Below are 23,314 nucleotides of genomic sequence, written 5' to 3' on the forward strand. Positions count from 1 at the left end.
GAGGCTCTACCACCTTCCTACAGTTCACCCTGGGTTCACCCAGCAAGTAGAGCATGCTGCTCAGTTCCCTTCTGCTCTGGCTGCAGAACTAGCTGCTGTAGCTTATTTTGATCCCTATTGAAAAAAAAACAATCATTAGGAAGTGCATAGCTTTGCACTAACCTGAGCATACCTGCATGGACATAATCATGTTTAATGCTTCCAGAAACAAGTAAAGTGAGGAATGATGGGGGAACAGATGTATTTATAAACACCCCAGTTGAGTCCCATGACTCAGTGAAAATACCTGCCCACTTGCCACCAGACTAAAATAGCCAAATACCAATACAGATATGCTCCAACTCCAGAGCATGCCAGTAACCTCAGGATAATCACATGAAATACAAAGATCAGAAAGCTACAGCAATGTTGTCCTTCTCCCCTCCTTCCTGATAAAATATTCAGGGAGGGCTCCAGGAGGCAAAGGTAGCAGCTACAGCATTGACAGTAAATACAACTCAGAGTCATGCACACCATACGTGATTCCCTCACCACCCACAGGCTACGACACTCACATACAGGAATAAAAAAAGAAAAGGACAGCATATATGGATGTCTGCCCAGGCTCAAGGTTTTACAAGCAATAAATCTTGTGTCGAAGTGAGATAATATGTTGCTAATGCTACAGTAGGGGAGATATGAATGGGTGGATAGAGGAAGTGAGGTGGCCATAAAACTCTTAAGCATTGGCTCACCTTCAGGCCATACTTTTCCACTACAAGTGGTTGAACTTTTTCCTTCGGGAGATCAACACAGCCACCCTTCTGGAAGGAGGGTTTGGCAATCAGTGACTGGACTGACATGCTGGCTCCTTCACTGCTTTCCAGTCTGTCCTTTGCTCAGGACACTCAGACACTGTGCTGCCTGGGTGAGTGAGAAGTCAGTGAGTGAGAGCTCTTATTGATCCCTTTGTGCAGGTTGTTCAGGTGGAGCACCCTCCTGTCCTCACTGTCCTCTCCTGATATCAGAAGAATTAGCAGTCCTGTGTCATGGACAAAGGAAGTCCTGAAGAAAGATGAAGCAAAATCTAAGAGGGATTTGGGCAGCTACACAGTAGCTACAGCCTTAAGTAGGTATTTGCTGCTCTTCTGTTCCTCACAAACATATATTTTGGTGGCTGCCACAATGACCATAAACCACTGCTGAAGGAGTAATCCCACTCCCCTGCTCCTGAGGCAGTGGGATTACTCAGTGCCAAGATCAATGGTGTTTCCATTCTCTAGAGACTCCTGACCATGGTTACTCTGAACTCCTACAAATGGTAGCAGTGGAATAACGTGAATATTGTACTTCTAGAGCCTGCAGCAATCATCATCACTTTCTATCACCTTGGGCCAAGGGATGTTCCCTCAGGGTACTTCACTCAGTTCCCAGATCTCCCAGTCTCCAGTTGACCTGCTCCTTTCCTATATGAGCAACTGTTTGTAGAAGGCTGATTGTGATTCAGCAGCAGACCACTTTTCTGGTCTGCTGACCAGAAGCTCTAGAGTCAGTGCCCCAGCATCCAAGGGGGAAGGGTTTTTATAAAGGAAACTTGTTAGCATCAGAGAGGAGAAAAGGACAATAACCTATTTGAGTCTGAGAAAACTGGGGCAATCAAGGACTTGTCTGCCAAAGCCTTTTCACTTCACAGTCATTGCCAGGACATGTCAGAGTAACTATTCAGTTCTACTGCAGTCCCAGCAAGGATCTGGGACACAGAGCAGCTGCAACATCACGACACTTGAGTCACTGAGCACCTGCATTTTATCCAGGTTTTGCTGGATTTGCAAGAACTAACAAGAATCTGCAAGAAAATTTGCAAATTTTCTGCAGTCTCTTAAGTTTCTTGCTTGATATGGGAGAGTGATGGCTCTTTTCGTCTTGCCAGCCCCAGCTCTTGCTGAACCCGAGGGCACTTGTCATTTGAGTTCTCAGAGCCTGTCCACCCCTGCAGGGCGCAGTCTTTGTGCAAGTGGACTGAAATTCTGGAGCAGTTGCAAACACATTTCTGGCATTCTTCTTGCTGTACGGGGGCCGCCCCGTTCAAGGGATGCCAGATCAAACTGCTGCTACATTTCATATCAAACCCAAAGCGCTGTTGCTTTTGCACTTACCTTTCCCTCAGGAAAGGACTGACTCTGACTCATGTAACCGGTGTGTTCCAGCGGAGCTGCTCCTGCCAGCAGCAGGAGTGCTCGAGCACACTGACTCAGCTCTTTTGGACAGTCACATGTGACTGGGAAGCACAGAACAGCATCCTCTGGGACACTTTGCATGCAGCATGAACATGTGCTGACTTCCTGTCCTTCCTTTCTTTTCCATCCCTCTGGAACTTTCACACCACAGGGCTCCTTACACTACCACATGCAGCACAAGGAGGGGCTGGCTGTACGCACACATCCCTGTACCCAGTTTGTGCCCAGGCACCACATCCTAATCCCACGTGGGGTGTGTGTCCCGTGACTGTCCAGCAGTCCCCTGTGCTTTGTAGATTCAAAGGTTGGTATGAAAGTAATCCTGCTTCCCACAAAATGTCTTGGTGGGACCTCGGGAGCCCCTCCATGTGCTAGCCCAGGCGACAGAGTGACAGGAATGCCACACAGGATCACTAGAGCATCACAAAGCTCTGGACACAGCACCAACCATGGGTTGCAGCCATCAGCTGGAGCTAACAAAATTGGATGCCCACAGCTGTGTAAAGCACTGCTTCCAGCATCAGTGCCCCACACTGAAGGGCCATACTCACTTCTCAAGGACTGGATGCAAAAGGTTTGTAAAACTTTCTGTCTCCTTGGGCAGAGAAGAAGTGGACCCACAACACCTGCATCTGCAAGTGCAAAATGCCTGGAAGAAAGGGAGGGAAGGAGGGAAAAAGAGACAGCGAATATCTGAGCTAACAGTTCAGCTGAGTTATCTCTGAGATAACTTTTGTTATCTCTGGAGAAGACCTTTTTCTAATTTTCTTCTTTCTTTGAAAAAAACAAAAGCAGGCAGAAGAACATGTTCTGTCAAGTTCTGACCTCTTTTGTGCAAAAGTACTGAAAAAAGGAAGTTCGGGATGTTGTTAAACTCTGCCAGCACACCCACTGCTAATCCTCTATTGGGGTACAGTCCCCCATTCCTCTCCGCTGACAAATTTTGCTGATTAGTTTCTGTCTTCATACCCAGGCTGACTTCTGTACCCTGATCTCTAAACAGTGACCTCATTGCCTTGTTCAGCTGGTGAGAAACTACAGTAAAATGGAAGAGGTAAACAAAGTGGGGGGAACTAATGGCCAGAAGATTTAGGAGGTAGGAATCTGCTCCTTGCTATCCTGCTCCCATTGTGTGCCTGAGCTTGACAAAGTGCAAGCTGAGTCTCAACAAGCTCTTTTCTGTGACGGTTCCTCTGGAAACTCAGCCCAGTCCTCCAGATGGTGACTTGGGACAGACAGCCTGCAAATTATATGCTAATAGTACTAGACCCACGCTCTTGTCACTGCTACAAATTCTGTATAGTACTGAAGTTCACCCACCTTCTGCAGCAGGAGCTCTTTATTCCCAGCCCAACTGTCTCACCAAGATATAAATATTAAAAACAAAAGACTGCGTTGTCACAGAGCTGAATTTGTCCACTCTGTGCAGCCAGCAGTGTGCCTACCTCTAACTGAGCTGCAGTGCACGCTCACACTGATCGGAGAAATAACATTAACAGCACTCTGCCTATGAGGAGTACGTTCAATACTCCTACACAATGCTGCCTTCAATAACCTCCTTTTGGGATGTGTTTCGAAGTGTCACCCCATCCCTGACCCTGACAGACACCTCCAGGTCCTGGCCAGCAGCAGCTCAACTCACATTTGTCTTCCCAGACACTCAGTAAACACCTTTGTGTCCTCTTTCTTTAGAGGAAGGGGTCTTGCTGAGCTCACCCTGAAATATATCACCCTGGACAAAAGGGCTGAAAGGTTAAGGAGCTCCAGGGGGTGGTTCAGCAGGGAGCTGGGGCCAGTTGCCTGTCAGAGACAAAGCTATAAAGGCAGAGAGGGGCTAGGGACCACATCAGACACAGATGCTGCGAGTCCTGCCTCACCTCCCACCAGCCCTGGGCTAAGAAGAAGATGCTGGGGCTTCGGTTGTGGCCTTGCTCATTTTTCCTCTTCTTGGTTCTGCTCTCTGCCAGTGTTCAGACTGTGTCCTTACCAAGACAGAGGCTGCAGGTAAGAGGGAGTGGGAGAGAGCTGAGGTTGATTTCAGGAGGGAAGGAGGAGGAGGGAGGTTGTGTTTGAACCTCAAATGAGATGTAGTCCCAAATTCCAACTACAAGAAGGCTGCTGTCTATTCTTGTTGCACTCTCCCCTTCAGCAGCCTCAGCTCTAGGGTGACTTTATAATCCAGCCCCTAAGGAGCATCAGCATTTCAAGACAGGAAACAGACAAAAGCTTTTTAGTGCTCTGCGAAAGCTTTTAACAGTGAAGAGCCCAGTCCTTTCTAAGCCCACTCTGTGTCAGCAGCCACCAGATATTAGAGTCATGTCTCTCATCATGGTTCTGGTTCTGATATTTCAGAGGGAAGATGCATCCTGTTAGGCCAAGAGTTTTGCTCCTAAGCTCAGTATTACCCCCCTTAAAGACCCTCTTTAAGGCCAAGAGCCCTGTCAGGATGCCAACTAAGGGCTTCTTCGCTTGAGCAAATCTTTATCCTCAGTAATTACAGCAATAATATTTTTGACTTTCCAATCTAGCCAGCTCCCTCTTACCCAAACCCTAACCTGAGCCCCAGCACCTTGCCTTTACATCACCCTGGGAAAGCCACACGGAAATAGTCAGGACATGAAATAAAATCACAAGGCTGATCCTGCTATGACTCACCACTTTCCCTCCTCGCTGAGGATGCCTGTGTCCGCTTCAGTTAACTTGCTACCACAAAGAGCTGCACAAAGGCATCCTCAGCCTTAGCTCAGCATCCATGTGAGAGACAGATGTAGAACGGCTCCTGCAGGCTGCTTCTGTGGGCAGCAATGCCATGCCTCCACTGCACCCAACACATCCCCCAACCCTTGTCTCCCAGCAGTGCTGAGGGCTTACAGTCAGCACAGCTAACCTAGAGAATTTCCAGCACATGGGGAGTCCCTCTTACTCACATCTGCTCTGCTCCTGCCTCTCCCTCATCTTTATCAGGTATTTGAAGCTGGACCATCCTTCCCAGCAGCCCTCTGGAAAAATGAAATAGTACACAGCAGCCTGAGCACATAGAGATGCTCAGCATCCACAAAAGGAGCAAGGACTGAAGAGTTACCTTCCAAATCTGGGGCAGGGCAGGACATGTGTATGGTTTTACAAGAGCAGGGCAATCTGCCCGCAGGCAGAGCTCACAGCAGCTGTCTGCCAGCTGGTTTGGACGGCAAAGTCATTTCAGAGAGTGGGAGCTGCTGGTCAAGCCCTTCCCTGTATCTGGATGCAATGTCACAGGCACAGTGCTGTGAGCAGGCATCACTTTAATGTCCTGCCTGAGCCCTCAGGATGGTATGGGCAGTGGGGTACCAGGGGGTACAAGGCTTATCACCAGAAGCACAGGTATCACCCCTCTCTTCTCCGTTTATCCCAGATGCTCCTTTCACGATTGCTGCCCCTGGAGCCCGAGTCCACGCTGACCGAAGAGGACACGAAGGAGGGGTCCAGCTTTGGTCCTCAGCTGCTCTCCTCCACTCTCCCCTTCCTCCCATCTGGGACTAGAGCTGCCCGTCCATCCCTCTGGCGCAAGAACCTTGCCAGTCGCAAGTGGGCACTGCCTGGAGATTGGGCCTGGAAGGCCATGCCCAGGGGTTGCTTCGGGCTGAAACTGGACCGAATCGGGACCTTCAGTGGTTTGGGGTGCTAGCTTTGGAGGGCCTCCGAGGTGAGGGCCAAGAGCATGGTGGGCTCGAGCAAGCGGGCAGGGAAGAAGTCCAGGGCAGAGTTGAGCGCACAGCCAGCGAGGGAATGGGGCAGCGGGGCAGGCTGTGGGGCCGCCACCTGCCAGCCGCCGGGGCAAAGGCCGGGGCCGGGGCCGCCCCAAGCTGCCGGCGCGGTGCTGGGGCCGGGCCGGGGCGAGAGCAGGCGGGCGGGACGCCGCTGGGCGGTTCACCAGGCCCGCTTCTCTGCAGCCGGAGGGCACCCAGCCTCGGGAACCTGCACGGCTCGGGAACCTGCACCGGCTCGGGAGCCTGCACGGCGCACCGCTGCGCGAAGCCCTGAAGCTCCCGCCCCGCAAACGGGAGGCTGCGGCAGCGAGGAAGCGGCGCGGCGGTACGAGGAGGGGCTGCCCGGCTCCGCAGCTGCCCCCCGCGGCCGCTGAACCCCCGCTCCGCCGACAGCCCCCTCCCTGCTCCCCGTGCCTGAGGACTCGCTCATTAAACAAGCTGTACTAATTTGCCGCGTCCGCGCTCGGCGGTGGCTGCCCCCGGCCGGGGGGCGGGCGGGAGGCGGTGGCAGAGCCCGCCCGGCGCCCCCGGCCCCACGCGCGGGGCCGTGCCGGGTCCTGCCGGCGCCGCCGCCATTCCGCGTGGGGCGTGCGGCACGCGCGGCTGCGGCGCGGTGCGGCCGGGGGGGCGGACACGGGTGAGGAGGTATCGACCGGGCACGGGGCACAAGGGCCGCGCTGCTCACCCCGGCCGCACTCTGCCCCCGCCAGAACAAACACCGGGGCCTCCTGTTTGCGCTGAAGCTTTCCCCCGAGAGCCTGCCTCGGTGGGCTGCGGCTGGGGCACCACCGACCCCGGCACGAGCTCGTAGCCCTGCTGCTGTGCCCCGCGAGCCATCACCATGTCCTGGCCTTTAAGAAAAGGTTGTAACCTCAGCTGGGTCTAAACTTAGCCCCTCAGCAGCACCGGGAATAGCAGTGGTTTAAGGAGAGTAGGGTTACGTTTGAGCTGTATGACCCCTCTCTTGTCCCCCACCCCAGTACCCGCGTGGTTCCCCCAGCCTGCCCACCCCCTCCCTTATCCTCAAAGCCCTGCTCAGCCGAGCAGCCAGAGGGACATTCCAGCTCCCACCACCCCCACCCGCTCTGACAGTCGAGATTTGCATTCCCACTGTTCCCACACCTTCCTCCGGGATGGGAGATTTGGGATTTGTGCGTGCTCTGGGCGTTGTACCTAAGGCGGGTGTGTCCCACCGCACCTGCCCCGCACGGAGCCGAGGGATGGAGGCGGCAGGGCTCAGTGAGGGAGCCCAGCATGGGGGGCGGGGAACCGGGCAGCGGCCATGCCAGGAGCGCTTCCTCCTCGCAGGCAGCCAGGGAAGGCGGGCCGAGGCGGCAGACGAGCAGGATTTCCGCCGTCACGTCCCGCGGGCAGCGGCAGCAGTGCCGCAGTGCCTCATTAAGATGGTGCTCACGCTGCCGCCCGTGGCCTGCTGGGGCAGCGCCCGGCCAGGGGCCCCGTCCAGAGCACGCCTGGATAAACCCATCCAAAGTGGGGGGTCCCAGCCTGGAGGCGGGAGAACTCCCAGAGAGCACGTCCCATGCCGGGTGGGAATGGGGGTCCGCTGCTCCCTCGGGATGACCCCGCATGCCTGCAGTCCCTTTACCCTTGCAGCCATAGAATTATGGAATGTTAAGGGATTGGAATGGACCTTAAAGATTATCCAGTTCCAACCCCCGTGCCACGTGCACGGACGCCTCCCACTATAGCAGGTTGCTCAAGGCCTTATCCAGCCTGGCTTGGAGCACTGCCACGGTTGGGGCATCCACAGCCTCCCTGGGCAACGTGTTACAGTACCTCATCACCCTCACAGTAAAGAACTTCTTCCTAATATCCATCCTAAATTTCCTCCCTTTCAATTTGTACCCATTACTCCTTTTCCCATCACTACACTTCCTGACGAAGAGTCCCTCTCCGGCTTCCCTGTAGGTCCCTTCGGATACTGGATACTACTCCATCCAATTGGGCACAGGCTGCAGCCGGGGCGGGTGACTACCTGCCCTTTGTTACCAGGTGGAAGCAGCGCATACCATCCTCCGGAGCAGCAGCGAGCCCGGCGGGAGCAGCCCATGACCTGCCATCACCCTCCCTGCCTCCTCTGGCAGGGGTGCAGCCGCCCATCCCCGCTCTGGGGACACCTCCCCGCAAGGACCGGTGCATTTTTTACCACCGCCACCAGCACCACCAACCCCCTCGGGGTGGCCCGACGGGAGGGCGATCGCTACGGACCCTGCGTTTCCAGAGCGGGGCCTTTGTTAACGGGGGGCGGCGGGGCGGGGGAAACCGGGGGGGTCTTCGGCAGCCGCACCCGCAGCACGGGCGCACGTAGCCCGGTCCGGCCCTCGCGCTGCCATTCGACGGCGTCGCGGCGGGGCGGGCCCCCGCCCTACCCTCACGCGGCTATAAAGGGCGGCGGCGAGGCGCTGCGCCACCTCCTCACTGTGCGCCGGGCGGCTCGGAGGCAGCAGGTAACGGGCGGGGCGGGGGAGATGCGCGGGGGGAGAGAGCGGCGGCGGGGGGTGGGCGTGTGAGAGCCCTCTCCCCACAGCCGCGCACCGCCCACCGGCAGGGGGTGCGGCAGCCCCCGGGCGGAGCGGGGCCGCGTGGCGGCGGGGCCCACGGGCACAAAGGCGGCGCGGCGCAAAATGGCGGGGGCGGCGTGAAGGGGGGCGGTGAGGCGAGGAGGGATAGGGGTGTGAGGGGGGATGGTCGCCGGAGGAGGAGGAGGAGGGAGCGGATAGTTGTCGCAGGGGGGAGGGGGGGGAAGGTGAGTTAATCGCCCCGGGCGGGGGAGTGATCGCCTGGGGGGGGGGGTGGGACTAGCTCGGAGCGCGGGCCCCCGCTTGCCCGCTCTCCCCGCCCCCCTTCCCCCGATGCCCGCTCGCCCCTGGGCGCGGGCGAGACGTTAACGGCGCCGGCTGCGGGCGCGACTGCCGAGGGTGGATGTTGCCAGTTCCCCTCATGCCCCTACCGGTGGTTTCTGCCCGCAGGAACATCCCGAAGCGGTAAAGATGGTGAAAGTCGGAGTCAACGGGTGAGTGCCGGGGCCGACGAGACCTGCAGGGATTTGGGGGGGGTTGGCGGGGGGGGGCGGCAAGGTCGCCTCAAGGGCGCGCGGAAGAGATTTGGGGAGAGGGAGAGGTTGGATCCCGCCGCTCCCGCTCCGCCGGCGCCCCCCGGGGCAGAGTGCGGTGCTGCTGACTCATTTCTCCTCGGATTCGGGGTGACTCACTCCGGAAGGGGCAGCCGAGCAACGGCTGCCCCAGTTTCCCTCCCCATTCCCGGGGATCCCTGCAGCCCCCCACCAAAAGGTCTCTCGGTGGATCGTGTGTCGGTGGCGGCCCCGGGGATGTGACCTTCTCGTGCCGGGCCGAGGAGTAACCGGATCCCCCGGGGCTCTCAGTAAATTTAGCGATTGACCTTTCTGGGGTGGGGGTCGCTCTTAATCTTTAACCGGGGTGCCTTGGCCTTTGGACGAGCTGCAGGGCTCCCTCCCGCCCTACTGGGCAGGGAGCAGTGGATGATCCCGAGGGAAGGCTGCCAAGGACTGCCTCCCATGCCCAGCTGGGCTGATTCTCTGTTGCACCTCTTCACCCTTGTCTTTTTCTCTCCAGATTTGGCCGTATCGGCCGCCTGGTTACCCGGGCTGCCGTCCTCTCTGGCAAAGTCCAAGTGGTGGCCATCAACGATCCCTTCATTGATCTGAACTACATGGTGAGTTGCTTTGCAGTGCCCCCTCTGGGCCTTTCTGAGTAGGGCTTCTCTGGATCTGTTCTGGTAACTTCCCAGGATGTTAGAGGATGATGGCCGCCTGGGTGCCTGACCTTCCACTCCCCCTCTCTTTATTAGGTTTACATGTTCAAATATGACTCTACTCATGGCCACTTCCGGGGCACTGTCAAGGCTGAGAATGGGAAACTTGTCATCAATGGGAATGCTATCACCATCTTCCAGGAGTAAGTATCTCTTTCCCAACTGCCCCTCTGGAGATTGAAAGCAGGTGTCTCATGGAGCAGCTTGTAAAATTTTGTCCCTCCTTAGGCGTGACCCCAGCAACATCAAGTGGGCAGATGCTGGTGCTGAATATGTTGTGGAGTCTACTGGTGTCTTCACCACCATGGAGAAGGCCGGGGTGAGTATGCCACAGAGGCACAGGAGAGGAGGGATAGTGCTGCTTTCTGCCTGTCGGGCAGGCCACCATCTACAGAGCTGCTCATGATGGGGCCATGAAGGAGAAGAGATCTGAAGAGGCAAGCTTGGAAGGATCCTGAGTTATGTAATCTCTTATCTGTCTCTCTCCAGGCTCACCTGAAGGGTGGTGCCAAGCGCGTGATCATCTCTGCCCCCTCTGCTGATGCTCCCATGTTTGTGATGGGCGTCAACCATGAGAAGTATGACAAGTCTCTGAAAATTGTCAGGTAAGGAGAGAGGAGCATGCTTTCTGGCCCGGAGCTCTCACCAGCTGCCAGGGGTCGGTGTCACTCACCTCAGTGTAAGTGTTGCCTCTGGCTGATGTGCCTTTATCTCTCTACCCCAGCAATGCTTCCTGCACCACTAACTGCCTGGCGCCCTTGGCCAAGGTCATCCATGACAACTTCGGCATTGTGGAGGGTCTCATGGTAGGTCTGTAGCTTGGTGCTGGGGAGGGCGACCTACCACAGATCCCCTCGTGTGAGAGGGAAAGCATCTGTACTCTCTCTGTCACCTGGGATGCTCTTTCTGGAGAGTACTGGCTGTGTTCTTACTCCTGTGCTCTTTCTTCAGACCACTGTCCATGCCATCACAGCCACACAGAAGACAGTGGACGGGCCCTCTGGGAAGCTCTGGAGGGATGGCAGAGGTGCTGCTCAGAACATTATCCCAGCATCTACTGGAGCTGCTAAGGCTGTGGGAAAAGTCATTCCTGAGCTCAATGGGTGAGTGTTGTCCCTTGTCAGGTGTCAGGAGGACGCCGAACATTCTTAGGCTGGCAGAGGAGTGCCAGATGCTGTTCCTTACTGACTCATGTCTCTCACAGGAAACTTACAGGAATGGCATTCCGTGTGCCAACCCCTAATGTCTCTGTTGTGGACCTGACCTGCCGTCTGGAAAAGCCAGTAAGTGTTGTGGATGATGTCCTAACAACTTCCAGATGTGCCCCTGCTTCCTCTGAGCTCTGTATTGTCCCTGGAATTGCCCTCTCTGCATCCATCTTGTCCTGAAGATGTGATCTTTGGGAAAAGAGCACCTGCTGGAGTGTTCCCATGTGTCTCCTCTCTCCCCTGTCCCCAGTGGACATTTTGTGTGAGTTGGGATCTGATCATCTTGGATCTGTCTCTCCTCAGGCCAAGTACGATGACATCAAGAGGGTAGTGAAGGCTGCTGCTGATGGGCCCCTGAAAGGCATCCTGGCATACACAGAGGACCAGGTGAGGAGTGCCTGCTCTCTCGGCCTGCAGCTGTTGGCTCTTGCCTCATTTTTCTAAAAGGCTGCTGTCAGCAGCTTTGCCAGTATCCTGGTTTGGGCACTTGGAGTAGAGGCTGGGCAGCCATATGCATTACAATTTCTTGTGTTTCAGGTTGTCTCCTGTGACTTCAATGGTGATAGCCATTCCTCCACCTTTGATGCGGGTGCTGGCATTGCACTGAACGACCATTTTGTCAAGCTGGTTTCCTGGTAGGTGCAGCCCTGGAGGATGTGGGGGTTGGCACAGACGGGTTACAGACTTGGGTGTCCACTGGTAATCCAGGTGGATACACAGACCTCGGATCTCACGGTGGAGTGAGATTGCTTCTTACTGCAGCTGCCTCCTTCCCCCCAGAGGGTACATGGGAGTTCAGTTGTGTGGGATGGGGCAGAGAAGCAGGAAGAATGGAAGAAGGGGTGCAAGAAACGGGTCAGCCCTGACAGCGCTTATTTTCTGTCTCCAGGTATGATAATGAATATGGATACAGCAACCGTGTTGTGGACTTGATGGTCCACATGGCATCCAAGGAGTAAGCTGAGCACACAGCCCCCCCTGCTGCCTAGGGAAGCAGGACTCTCCTTTGTTGGAGCCCCTGCCCTTGTTCACCACCGCTTAGCTCTGCATCCTGCAGTGAGAGGCCAGTTCTGTTCCCTTGTCTCCCCCACTCCTCCAACTTCTCCCCGAACCTGGGGGAGGTGGAGAGGCTGATAGAAACTGATCTGTTTGTGTACCACCTTACATCAATAAAAGTGATCACCATCTGAAAAGCCTTGTCTGTCTGTCAGGGGGAGATGGGAGGAGGGGGGGCATGTACATAATGAGCAGCTGCAGGCGCCTGCATGGCACAGTCTGCCAGCTGCCGTGAGACGCTGGGGAGTGCAGCCTGCTGAGCTGCTTGTTCCACGTGGGAGAGCCCAGAGTCCAGCCTGTGAGCCAGAACAAGGTGTGGTGCAGGGCTGTGCTCCACAGCAGGACTTTGCGTGGTAGGACGGCGGGCGGCTCTGTGGCTCCATCCACCTAGCTCTGGATTTGCTTGTCTGATGGGCTCATGCGGAGTAAAAGTGCTGAGCAGATGACTCATGCATTTGGTTTGGTAAAGGGGCACAAGAAACAAATTAATTCTCCTTCCCTTGCCTCAGTGGGGGACAAGGAAGATCCTTCGTGGTGTTAAAGGCAGATATTTCACTTGCTTTTACCTTTTAAAATGAATTGGCTTTGCCCCAGAGGAAATGGCTGCCTAGGGACGTGTTGGAGGCCATCGTCGGCATGGTGGTGGCCAGTCTTAATTCTGGCTTAATTCCGTGCGTAAGGAGGGGCAGTTGCAGTTAAGCTGCTGAGCAGCAAATCTCTGCAAGGTGAGTGTCAGCCCTCTGCCTCCCTGCATTAGTTCTGGAAGCATGAATGCCACTGGGTAGCGATGGAGCCTTCCATGACCTGTGAGCACCAGGACAGATAAGCAATGCACTGCACAAAATCACGTGGACCTCCATTTTTAGCAGCTTAATTTAGCATCTCAGGGCTGATGTGTTCTCTCCCTGGCAGGCACGGTTGGAGCTGTTTTCCGGACCCCAACTGCTTTAGACCCTGATCTGGATGCTGCAAGGACGTAAGCTGGAGGATTTAAACTCTCAGGATCAAGGTATGCTGGACACAGTTTCCCAGAGCCGCTTATCGCCAGCAGTTGGGCTGCGTAAGAATTAAATGTTTGCTTGACTAGAGGGCAATGACTCAAAGTTATTTTGCAAAGAGAAGAGGTTGAATAACCTGCCTCTGGATAGGAACTGGGATTCTGAGCAGCTTGTTAGCCCTGGGACAGCAGAAATACTTGGATTACACCAGAAATGGCCCCGTCACTGGAGCTTTAGGTAACTCTGGCGTCAAATGGGAGCTGCTTTGTGCTGGAGCTCATTGGAGGCAGCCCTCCCATGGAGCTGGGTTTCTGCTGGGGGGGCTGTGTAGCCTGGAGACCTGTCAAGATTACAAATGAGTTTTGGGTTGGTCCCATCCTGTCCTTGATTGCTGTGCCTGGGTGCTTTAAATGGCTATGCTGTGTGCTGCTGCCTGCATGTTGTGTGCGTGCCAGTCAGCGCCTCGCTTGATAATCTGAAAGTGCAGAGAGGCTACTGAAACATCTAAAGGGGGGGAAAAGATGGATGTCTTGTTTTCCCATGTAAAGCACCTTTTGAACTGGGTTAAACGCTGGAACATTTATACAAGTCAAACTTTTGTCCTAAAAAGCCTTATGTTTCCTAAGTCAGATAAGACTAGCTGAAAATTCTAGAGCAAAGAATTCTTGTTACTTAACAAGGGTGAACCCTATCCAACCTGAGATCAAATTGCTCTGGGAATGAGCAAAGTCATACAGCCTCGGGGTGGAGGAAGAGTATGTGCTCTCAGACCAACAGCTGGGAATGTCTTGAATAAAGGTTCACTCTGTTTTCAAATACTATTTCAACTGCTTTACAATCTCTCTCCTAGAAAAATTATATGGTATTGAGGTGAGGAAAGCCAGGAATCACAGCATTTAAGACATGGTTGGTCCTGTATGGGAACAGGGAGAGTGAGTGTGGCAAACTAGTCACGCAGCTTTTGGACTACCTGGAGGGCTTGGTTTCCTCTCTCTAATATAACCTCCCTAAAATGCACAGCTCTTCCAAAACCTTATTTTGCATCCAGACACTGTGCCTACAGATGGCACCACAGCAAGGCCCCTCTGGACAGATGGAAAAACTAGCTCATTGGCCAGCCTGTCTGAGAACTGCAACACTGACCTAAAAAATCCCATGTAATTTTTTTTTCATCAGTTTGCAAAATGGACATATGACTGTGGATGGCATTGAAATAAAGATGAGAGATCTGTGGCAGCTGCTTCTGTCTCTGGAGAGGAGTTTTCCCCCAAGTAGGAGAGCTCGAGGTTTGTTCTGTTTGCTCTAGTGTTTTTATGGAAAGCAGACAGAAATGCTTGGTCAGGCAAGGCAGGTGCTCAGGCAGACATAAAGCTCTCATTCAGCAAGGTCGTGAAAAGCGATTGTGCCACTTTGCTGGGACAAACCAACTCCAAGAGCAGCAGCTACAAGCCAGAATCCATCCTGGTTTGTGAGCACCTTGCAAGGGGAAGGTACAGAAAAACGCTGATCCTGGCCAAAGGGTTGACTCTGCCTTCCTTGGCTGGCCAGGCACCAGGGCTCACTGTGCAGAGCCATTGTAGGAGGAGGGATGCACCTGGGAAAGCTCTCTGGCTGACCCAAGAGACAGCTTCTCTGGTGGGCAGCCAACCATTTCTAGGGGTGGTAAGCGCTGTGTTTTATTCTCCTTTTCTTAAGACAGCTAAGCGTTACTAGCAGTGGTGTTACAGAAAACTTAGTTTTATGATAACTTTGAACATTTAGAGAAATGATTTTGTACTTTCTCGGCATTTGCACAGACTACTACACATGCATTGCTTCCCCAAGAAAGGTCCTCAGACCACCTTCGCGTTGAGATGACAGCATGAAACTTCAGCATTAAAGAAGATGCCACGTAGTGAAAACCAGCTTGAGCAGATGTGGAAAATAGTTACGTTCACTTGAAAAATCAATCTAAAACATAACAAAATGGTAACTGTGTAAGCACAGTGAAAAAAGGTCTTGGACATTTAAAACATCCTGTATCCACTTCTGAAGTAAATCAGTCTTTAAGCAAAGCAATTGGCAAGACCAGGGCAAGGAAGAGGAGATACAGGTCTCTGAAAGACTTATGACACAGTTACAAAAGACAAACATCTTAAAGGATGATGTTTCAACCTCCTTCGTAACTGATGCCATTCACAAAGTGCAGGTTCATGACTTAGGGTATGCAAATACCCCTGCAGGCTCCAGCAGTGCTCACATTTCATCAAAACCAGGCTGCCTACCTTTGGGCAATCACAATGTGTACATGCTGCAAAAACAAGTTATTTGTTACTTACTCTTCTGAGCTGAATGTAATCTCTTTACTCTAGGACAGCTGACTTACCTCCATAAATTACCTTACTACAGAAGTATCATCTTCTTGAGGGAGTTAATTAAGTGTTCCCTAGAAGGAACAGTAGTGCTGGGTTAAACTTCACAGCATAAGATTTGAAAAAGCAGCTGTCTAAAAGCAGACGCTGTAGTCAAATGAAAACAGAAGAAAATCTCATAAATACTCATAAATGAGATTTAGTAACTGTAAAGGGAAAAAAAAAAAGGAGATTCTGTGACAAATAGAAAAGGAAGCCTGAAAACCTCTTTCAAATGCATCTTGGAGATAAGAAAGCTGCCAAAAAGCTGTAAGATGGCGTGGGAGTGATTAGGGAAGCTTAGGTCCATGAATGAAAAGTAAAGTTGATGTTTTGCCGTCAGAGGAGCTTTGGGGTGTTGCCAGACAGGAGATTTTCCTCAGCAGCAATGAGATGGAGTCTCCACTACAGCATCAAGACTTGAAAACATATCTGTGACATGAAGGGCAGCAAACAGTATGTGAGACTCGGTGGTCTCCAGCGTGAAACAGATGAACAGGTCACTGTGCTGCAAGTAATTCACCATCACCTCAACCCCCCCATGATGAAAAGCAATGGAATTTAGGGAAAAAACAGGCTGGCAAAACCTTTCAAAGAACTGCCTGAGGACAAGGAAGACCAGCCTCTCCAGGCTGAAAACTTGCAGCAAGGTTGGTGGCAACTGAGACATGTGAGTGTCCAGCATCTGAGGCCATCTGCCCTACCAATCAACACTTTCAGAAAAATTTGGAGCATGGGGTACCAAGGTGTGTTGATTATGCAAAATGACCCAAAACATTCAGCCCTGAATGAGCCTGTGGAAAGGTGCAGAAGGATCTTGTGACTGAGTGACTGGGTTATTAAAATGCTGGATGAAATTCAAGGTTGCTAAGTGAGAAATACTACATGCAGACCTCAAAGCCCTCTTTTGACATTGCCCAAACCTCCAACAAACAAGTGAGCAACTTTTGTTGACCTTGGTCTGAGTTCTGCAACAGAAGGGGAAAATAAAAAAGGTGGTTTGTAATCTCTGCAATCTCCAGTTTTTAGCTGCAAAGTTGGATACTGGTATAGATGCTGGACACAAAATACCAAATATCACATGGCCTCCAACTTCCCCATCTCCTCAGAATCCTCGTACGCCTTTAGCAGCCGACTAAACTGCCATCTAGACCAACATCACAAAGTGACTTCAGGCACTGTGCAAAAATGCTCACTTGTCTTTCTTTTTAGGAGCAAAGTAACTAAACTTTTCCCTTTAAAACATTTTTTTCCCAGCCTGGAATCATGGTTAGGAGTCTTTGGTCTATCTATTCCAATTTTTGATGCAAACCAGGACAAAGGACACCAATGTCACATGTGGATAAAAGACGTTTAAAGACATCTTCAGTGTCTGGCTGAGAACTTGCACATGATAGCACATGAGCCCTGCTCCCTAGGTCTTTCCAACCCTTCTGTTCTCCCAGGCAAGGTCAGTCACTGTTTCTTGCTCTTGGATGTTATCTATGCATGGCTATATATGTCAGGCAACAGAAATTCTCTTTTGACCCTATTCAGAAATACTCTATAATGCTTCTTTGCACTTCTGACTGAGATATTTAGTCCTTTTGAGAGTCTGTATCATTTCTAGGTATCAAAAATGGTATCAGTTTTGTCTGTCAATTCCTTCTCCTTCTATAAATACTACTCAAACTGCAGGTTTTTTCCATTCCTTCATGATTTCTCGCCTCCTCCCCCCTCCACTGGTTTCTCATTGGCTTTTGTCCATGCCCTGTCAGACTAAGCACTGACGTAATTTGCTTGCCCATCCACCCAGGCTTTTCTTTAAATGTCTTCCCTGATGCTTTTAAAAACTGACCTCAGCAAACCATGGATTTCGGCAGTCAATGCTTTTTTCTCGGTGTGGAGGTAACTGCGCTTTCCAAAACACTGTTTGCAGGAACGCAGCGACAGTGTCGTGCTTTACTTTCAGCATTGCTCACTCCAACTCCCCAGGCAGCCTCAGCCTTCGTGTGGGGGCTTGCTCATCCCTACAGCACCCCATGCATCCCACAGGTTAGTGTGCTCCAGGTCACCTGTGCCTGGAACTGCACCAGTGCTCGGCTGGAGATCCTGTCAAGGATCCTCCTTATTGCTAATTGCCTGGAAAGTGCTTCATCATTCCCCTCTGAGCACATTCTGCATTTTCCATATACAGAGCAGACTTATCTGGTGAGCACTTCTCTTTTTTTGCCTTGATTATTTTCCCAATTTCAGCCAATAAAAAGAAAATATTACTGTTAGGATTGATTTTTCTTTAAGTATAACTAGAACACCATGTTAGTTCCTTAAACATTCAAGTATTGTTATTTTTCTCTGAGGTGATAGGAGCAGCTGAAGACCTTTTTTCAGACAGCTGAATTATTCTGTTGTCCCTCTATTCATTTTCTCCTAACCATAGTTGCTGTAGTTGTTACAAGGATTATTTTTTGTTAATGTAGGTCAAGCTTTATTATTATTTCTATTAGTTATTCTTATTTCTAAGTACTTTTGTCACATGGCCACTTACTCAAGGAAGTTCACTCACTGAAAGTTATCTTATCACAGCTAAATCACAGCCTTCTGAAAAACTGGGAAAATACTGCTCTTTCCACAATCTGCAAGTTCACTTATTTCACTCTAAGGAAAAGTTACAGGACAACACACAGCTCTCAGCTGTGACATTTTGTTCTGGCTGATGTCTCAGTTTGTCTCTCGGTTGATCCCTTGTCCTTAGGCAACCATCAATCTTTACCCAATCTTCATCTATCATAAGGACACCTAAAATCATTGCCTTACTTGGGCATTCCATCTCTTGTAAATTGATGAGAAATTCCCCCTGGCACTGTATATTCTTTGGTATCCCAAGTCTAAGTCTCCTATTGACAACACAATTTTTCTTGTCAAGCAAAGCAGGGTGGTACTTACAAAACAAATCAACACGTTTTTTGGGGGGGATTCAGGAGTATTTATAGAAGACCCTTCAATGCCTTGATGAAGTTTTGCATCAGAGCATGTTTGGTTATCAGCTGTAGAGTGAATATCACTTTTAATATTGCTTGTAAACCAAATTCACAATGGCTTTTGCATATTCCTTTATCCAACAGGTTAGACTGATCTAGCAGTTCTACCATATGGCTGTGACCCTTAAAAATATCAGTTAACTACATTTCTTCCTACCCTGATGATTTCTATTTCTTCTTGCACTTTGCACAGGTGCAGTCTGTTCTCGAAGCTGGAAATGCTGCCTCTTCCCATCTGTTGTGACATTTGTCCAGCTTGATCATGATGGCTTTACCATCACTCCTAGCATTAATCATCATGTGCAGCAGCTTGCCAGATGTTTTCAGGAGCCTGTCCCTGCATCAGCCAGGTGTATTTCCAATGAGACAGTACCTCCACCGTGTTCTGCATTAATTATGACCGCTCCTCTTGAAAGGAGCCTTCTTCACTGTAGCCAGAGTACTTGACCTATTGGTCATCACCCTGTGAGTTCTGGGGCACCCTGAGACACAGCAACCAGAAATGTATAAAGAGTATGGCCAAAGGTAAAAGGCTTAGGAAAGTCAAGCTTCCAGATCAAACTGAGAAACAAGAACACCTTTCTATGCAGCTTTATCCTCTCCTAACTCTTGACAAAGAAACGTGATAAATAAAATAATACAACAGGTTAGCTGGACTCCAAAGGTGTTCTGGTGAAGGTCGTCAGCATCACATTTAGGTCCATCCAAGGAATCCTGATATGGGGAAAAGTAGCTCTCACCAACACAAGTCATGCGGGATGAGTGACAAAGCGCCTCCAGCAGAAGGGAAAATACAGGTCCTGGAAAATACAGGACCTTGACTGACTTGCCAGACAAGTCAGACTCTTTCAGTGATACGATCTAAAAGAGATGGGATCCAGGAATCAGTGAAGGGAGGGTAACACAAGGAAGAAGATGTGGGCTACTTAATGGTTAGGTTTCCTGAACCTACTGAAGCAAGTAAAGCAGCATCCCACACTCATGTGGTCAGGTGCAAGGAAAGTGATGCCCCTCACGCTCTCTATGGGAACATTTGCTAGTATTCATCAAGAAATTCAGTGGGTCTGGTCAGAATCCCAGAAATCCCAGAATGGGTAAGGGTAGAAGGGACTACCAGTGGAGTAATCTGGTCTCAACTCCTTTCCTCAAGCAGGGTTGTCCCAGACCACATGGGACAGAATTGCCTCCAGATGGTTCTGGAATATCTGGAGTGAGGGAGACTCCACAACCTCTCTGGGCAATCTGCTCCACTGCTTAGACACCTGCACAGTAAAGAAGTTCATCCTTTGTTCACGTGGAACTTCCTGTGTTCCAGTTTCTGCCTATTGTCTCATGTCTTCTTGGCACCACCAAGAACAGGAGCCTGGCTCCTTCCTCTGATACCCAGCCTGCAGATACTTACAGACATTGATGAGGTCCCCTCTCAGACATCTCTTATCAAGCCTGAACAGGCCCAGCTCCCTCAGCCTTTCTTCATGAGGTGCTTCCTCACCTAATGATCTTCATTCCCCTTTGCTAGACCTGCTCCAGGAGCTCTATGTCTCTCTTGGATGGAGGAGCCCACAACAGGACACAGCACTGCAGATTCCCCTCACCAGGGCTGAGTGGAGCCTCAACTCCCTTGCCCTGCTGGCAATGCTCTTCCTAATGCATCCCAGGAAACCACTAGCTTCTTGGACACCAGGACACACAGCTGGCTCACGGGGAGCTTGTTGTCCACCAGACCCCCACGTCCTTCTCTGAAGAGCTGCTTCCCAGCAGGTCAGCCTCCAACCTGTGCTGGTACATGGGATTATTTTTCCACACGTGTAGGGCCCTGCATTTGCCTTTGCTGAATTTCAGAAGGTTCGTCTCTGCCCATCTCTCCAACCTGTCCCTCTGCAGGGCTGCACAACGCTCTGGGGTATTGGCCACTCCTCTCGGCTTGGTGTCATCAATGAACACGATGAGAAAGCATCTATCCTTCATCCAAGTCATTGATGAGTAAGTTAAACAAGGATGGGCCTGGTACTGAACCTTGTGGGACACCACCAGTGACAGGCCTTCAGCTAGACCCTGTGCCACTAACTATGACCCTCTGGGATCTGCTGTTCAGCCAGTTCCCAATCCACCTCACTGTCCACTCATCCAGTCCACACTTCCTAAGTTTGTCTATGAGGATCTTGTGAGAGACAGTATTGAAAGCCTTGCTGAAGTTGAGGCAGACAATATCCCCCGCTCTGCCCTCATTCATCCAGGCAGCTGTCTCATGGTAGAAGGCAATCATGTTGGTCAAGCATAATTTGCCTTTAGTGAAGTCAAGCTGACTTTCCTGCTCACCTTCCTGTATTCCACATGCTTAGAGATAACCTCCAGAATGAAGTGCTCCACCACCTTGCTGGGATTGAGGTGAAGCTGACAGGCTGACTGGTTTCCTGGGTCCTCCTTCTTGGCCTCTTTGAAGAGTGGGGTGACATTTGCCTTCTTCCAGGCCTCAGGCCCCTCTCCTGGTGTCAGACCCTTCAAAGATGACTGCTATGGTGTTCACCAGCTCCTCAGCACTGTGGGTGCATCCCTACAAGGGCCAGGGACTTGTTTATATGCCATTTCCCTAGGTGATCTCTAACCCAATTCTCCCTGCCCAAGGGAGAATCTTCCTTCCAACATTCCTAAGGGGTAAGAAGCTGATGAACCAGTCTGCCTAAAAATTCAGAGGGACGACCTTATGGCCAGTCCAGAGATACACTCCTAAAGAGATGGTCTTGGACAAATGTTCAAGAGGTCAGCACTCAGCAGCCACAGTCCTGAGCGGAATGCTGACAGAGGGACTGCCCAGATGCATCCTGCCATGGAACCCCATGCAGTCTGTGCTCAGACTGTTCTGGGGCATAAAACACTCACATTAATGCATGGACACTGAGCCAGACAGGACTTGATATTGCTTCCTGAGCAGGCACTGCTGAGAAGTGTCCTGGAAAGGAGGCGACATTAGGGACTCAAGAAGCAACACAGCACTGTGTAGTTCCTGGACATCTCAGTTCCCAGCAGGGCGCGTGGTGGAGAAAAGCAGGCTTGATACTCCCCAAAGAAGGATAAGGAGGCCCACAGAGAAGAACTCAGTAGATAGAGGGACCACATCTCATTTCAGCATCAAAGATGTGGGCTCACCACAGCTAGACAGGTAGGTGGCCCAGCTAACACCGGGGGCCTTGGGCTGTGCTTCCCACGCTGAGGAATTGCTGAGGCAAAGGATCCATGTTGCATATCCTGACAGAGAGATCTTGGAGGCTGTCAGACTGGTGGGGGAACAGAGCCTCTTACTGGTGATACAATTCACCGGGGAACAGCATCTTGCACACGTGGGTGGCGGAGATTTCGGTTTCACTGCAAATGGAGCCCTGGCAGGCGGTGTGGGACCAGGGTCACCACGTGTCCTGGGACATGGGTGTCTAGCACTTGCTGCTCCTCTGGGCAATGACTGCTCGAGGCAGAGATGTCAGTCCTTCTGTGTTTCATTCCCGCAATCTCTCAGGGTATGAGAGTTACCCTGATACTCTGCAATCTTGTGGGTTCCTTAAGCAGTACCAAGGCAAAGGTATGCAAGTCCTGGATTATGCATGGGAGAAGCCAGAAGTTGTCAGCCACTCACAGACCTCTCCACAGGAGAGAAAGAGAAGAAAACACTGCAAAAATGCCTACAGGAAAGGGGATTTGCATGAAACTGAAGAGTTCCAGACAGGATAGGAAGTGATCCCTCATCTACTGTGTGTGTGAGGCATCATCACTTGAAAGTAGAAAACTGAAATAGGAAAATATTTCCTCTGGCTTTAGCTCTTTTAGGTAGAAAAATGAAGAGGGAAAGAAAAGGAAACAACTGAACAAGGTGGCATAGAGCTGAGGGCCATGGCAGGCACTGAGGCACGCACCTCCCATCTACCCACACCCCCACAGGCAGCCAGGGCTTCTGCTGCATCCCAGCACCCTGCCGCTCCCGTGAAACACTTTCCCAACTTCCTGCAAGAAGTGAAGACAGCGGTCAGGAGCTGCAGCAGACCACAGGCTGAGGAACTGCCATTCCCCAGCACCAGCAGTGCTCCACCTGCACCCTGATTTCCTGTTTCCTGCTCAATTCTTCTGCCATTTGCAGGGACTCGTCTCCCTGCCTGCTCCAACCAGCTCAGCCCCTGCTGGAATGCCAACACATGCCTTAACACATGGGGCAGGCACAGGCAGAGCACCTCACCCTGCCCAAACACGGACACGGTGCTGCGGTGCATGGATGCCACAGCACTCCCAGCTCAAGCACCCAGCAGCATCAGCCACCCAGGCCACATCTACAGAGACAAACTCTTGCATCCCTCAGCCCCATTTTATCTTCCATACCTAATATTAGCAATGATCCAAAAACTCTACTGCCATGTACTTTCTCTTCCCTTCAGTACCTTTAGTGGGAAGCATTTTTTCTCCAGAGCTTCACCTGCCTTGGCTGTGCAGGCTGTGTCCACTTCTCAGTGATCACACTGCCTCTCTGGATCACACTGGATCCTCCTCTCTGGAGACTGCTCTCTCCCTCCTAACCCCCTGCCAGGCCCCAGCCTCCCGTCACCATCACTATAGGAGCCAGCCAGGAAAATGCCACAGGAGATGGTGGAACAGGGGATCCCGCACTGCAGTTACACTGAGGTGGGATATGGGACTGAGGGCAGGTAGGAAGGTGCTCTGGGATGCCCTGGAGTGGCAGAAGAGGCCAGGAAGCAGGAAGAGGTTCACAAGCCAGGATCAGTTCCATTTTCAATCCTTCAGCCTCTGCATTGGTGATGCTCCAGGTTAAAAACAAGGCAGCCCATGCAGCACCAGTGCCTCTCAGAATAGGGATCTCACCACTGTC

The 23,314-nt window shown here is 51.8% G+C and overlaps 2 protein-coding genes across 3 annotated transcripts; both read left to right on the forward strand.

The window, feature by feature from the left end:
• The first annotated feature begins 3,661 nt into the window (after positions 1–3,661).
• On the forward strand, positions 3,662–6,641 carry LOC119709615 (C-type natriuretic peptide 2-like). The gene is made up of 2 exons (XM_038157624.1): positions 3,662–4,220; positions 5,608–6,641. The coding sequence occupies exons 1-2, from the start codon at positions 4,122–4,124 to the stop codon at positions 5,878–5,880; spliced, it is 372 nt and encodes a 123-aa protein (XP_038013552.1). The 5' UTR covers positions 3,662–4,121; the 3' UTR covers positions 5,881–6,641.
• A 147-nt stretch (positions 6,642–6,788) lies between these two features.
• On the forward strand, positions 6,789–12,176 carry GAPDH (glyceraldehyde-3-phosphate dehydrogenase). 2 transcript variants are annotated; one of them, XM_038157150.1, is made up of 13 exons: positions 6,789–6,825; positions 7,892–8,430; positions 8,953–8,996; positions 9,577–9,676; positions 9,812–9,918; positions 10,004–10,094; positions 10,265–10,380; positions 10,500–10,581; positions 10,727–10,878; positions 10,980–11,058; positions 11,287–11,370; positions 11,521–11,618; positions 11,873–12,176. In XM_038157150.1, the coding sequence occupies exons 1-13, from the start codon at positions 6,804–6,806 to the stop codon at positions 11,940–11,942; spliced, it is 1,584 nt and encodes a 527-aa protein (XP_038013078.1). In that variant the 5' UTR covers positions 6,789–6,803; the 3' UTR covers positions 11,943–12,176. The 2 variants fall into 2 exon arrangements, with proteins under 2 accessions (XP_038013078.1, XP_038013167.1); XM_038157239.1 differs by lacking the exon at positions 6,789–6,825 and adding an exon at positions 7,488–7,509.
• Positions 12,177–23,314: the final 11,138 nt, after the last annotated feature.

This window comes from Motacilla alba, chromosome 1, assembly GCF_015832195.1.
Source record: "Motacilla alba alba isolate MOTALB_02 chromosome 1, Motacilla_alba_V1.0_pri, whole genome shotgun sequence".
In the NCBI taxonomy this organism is placed as follows: Eukaryota; Metazoa; Chordata; class Aves; order Passeriformes; family Motacillidae; genus Motacilla; species Motacilla alba.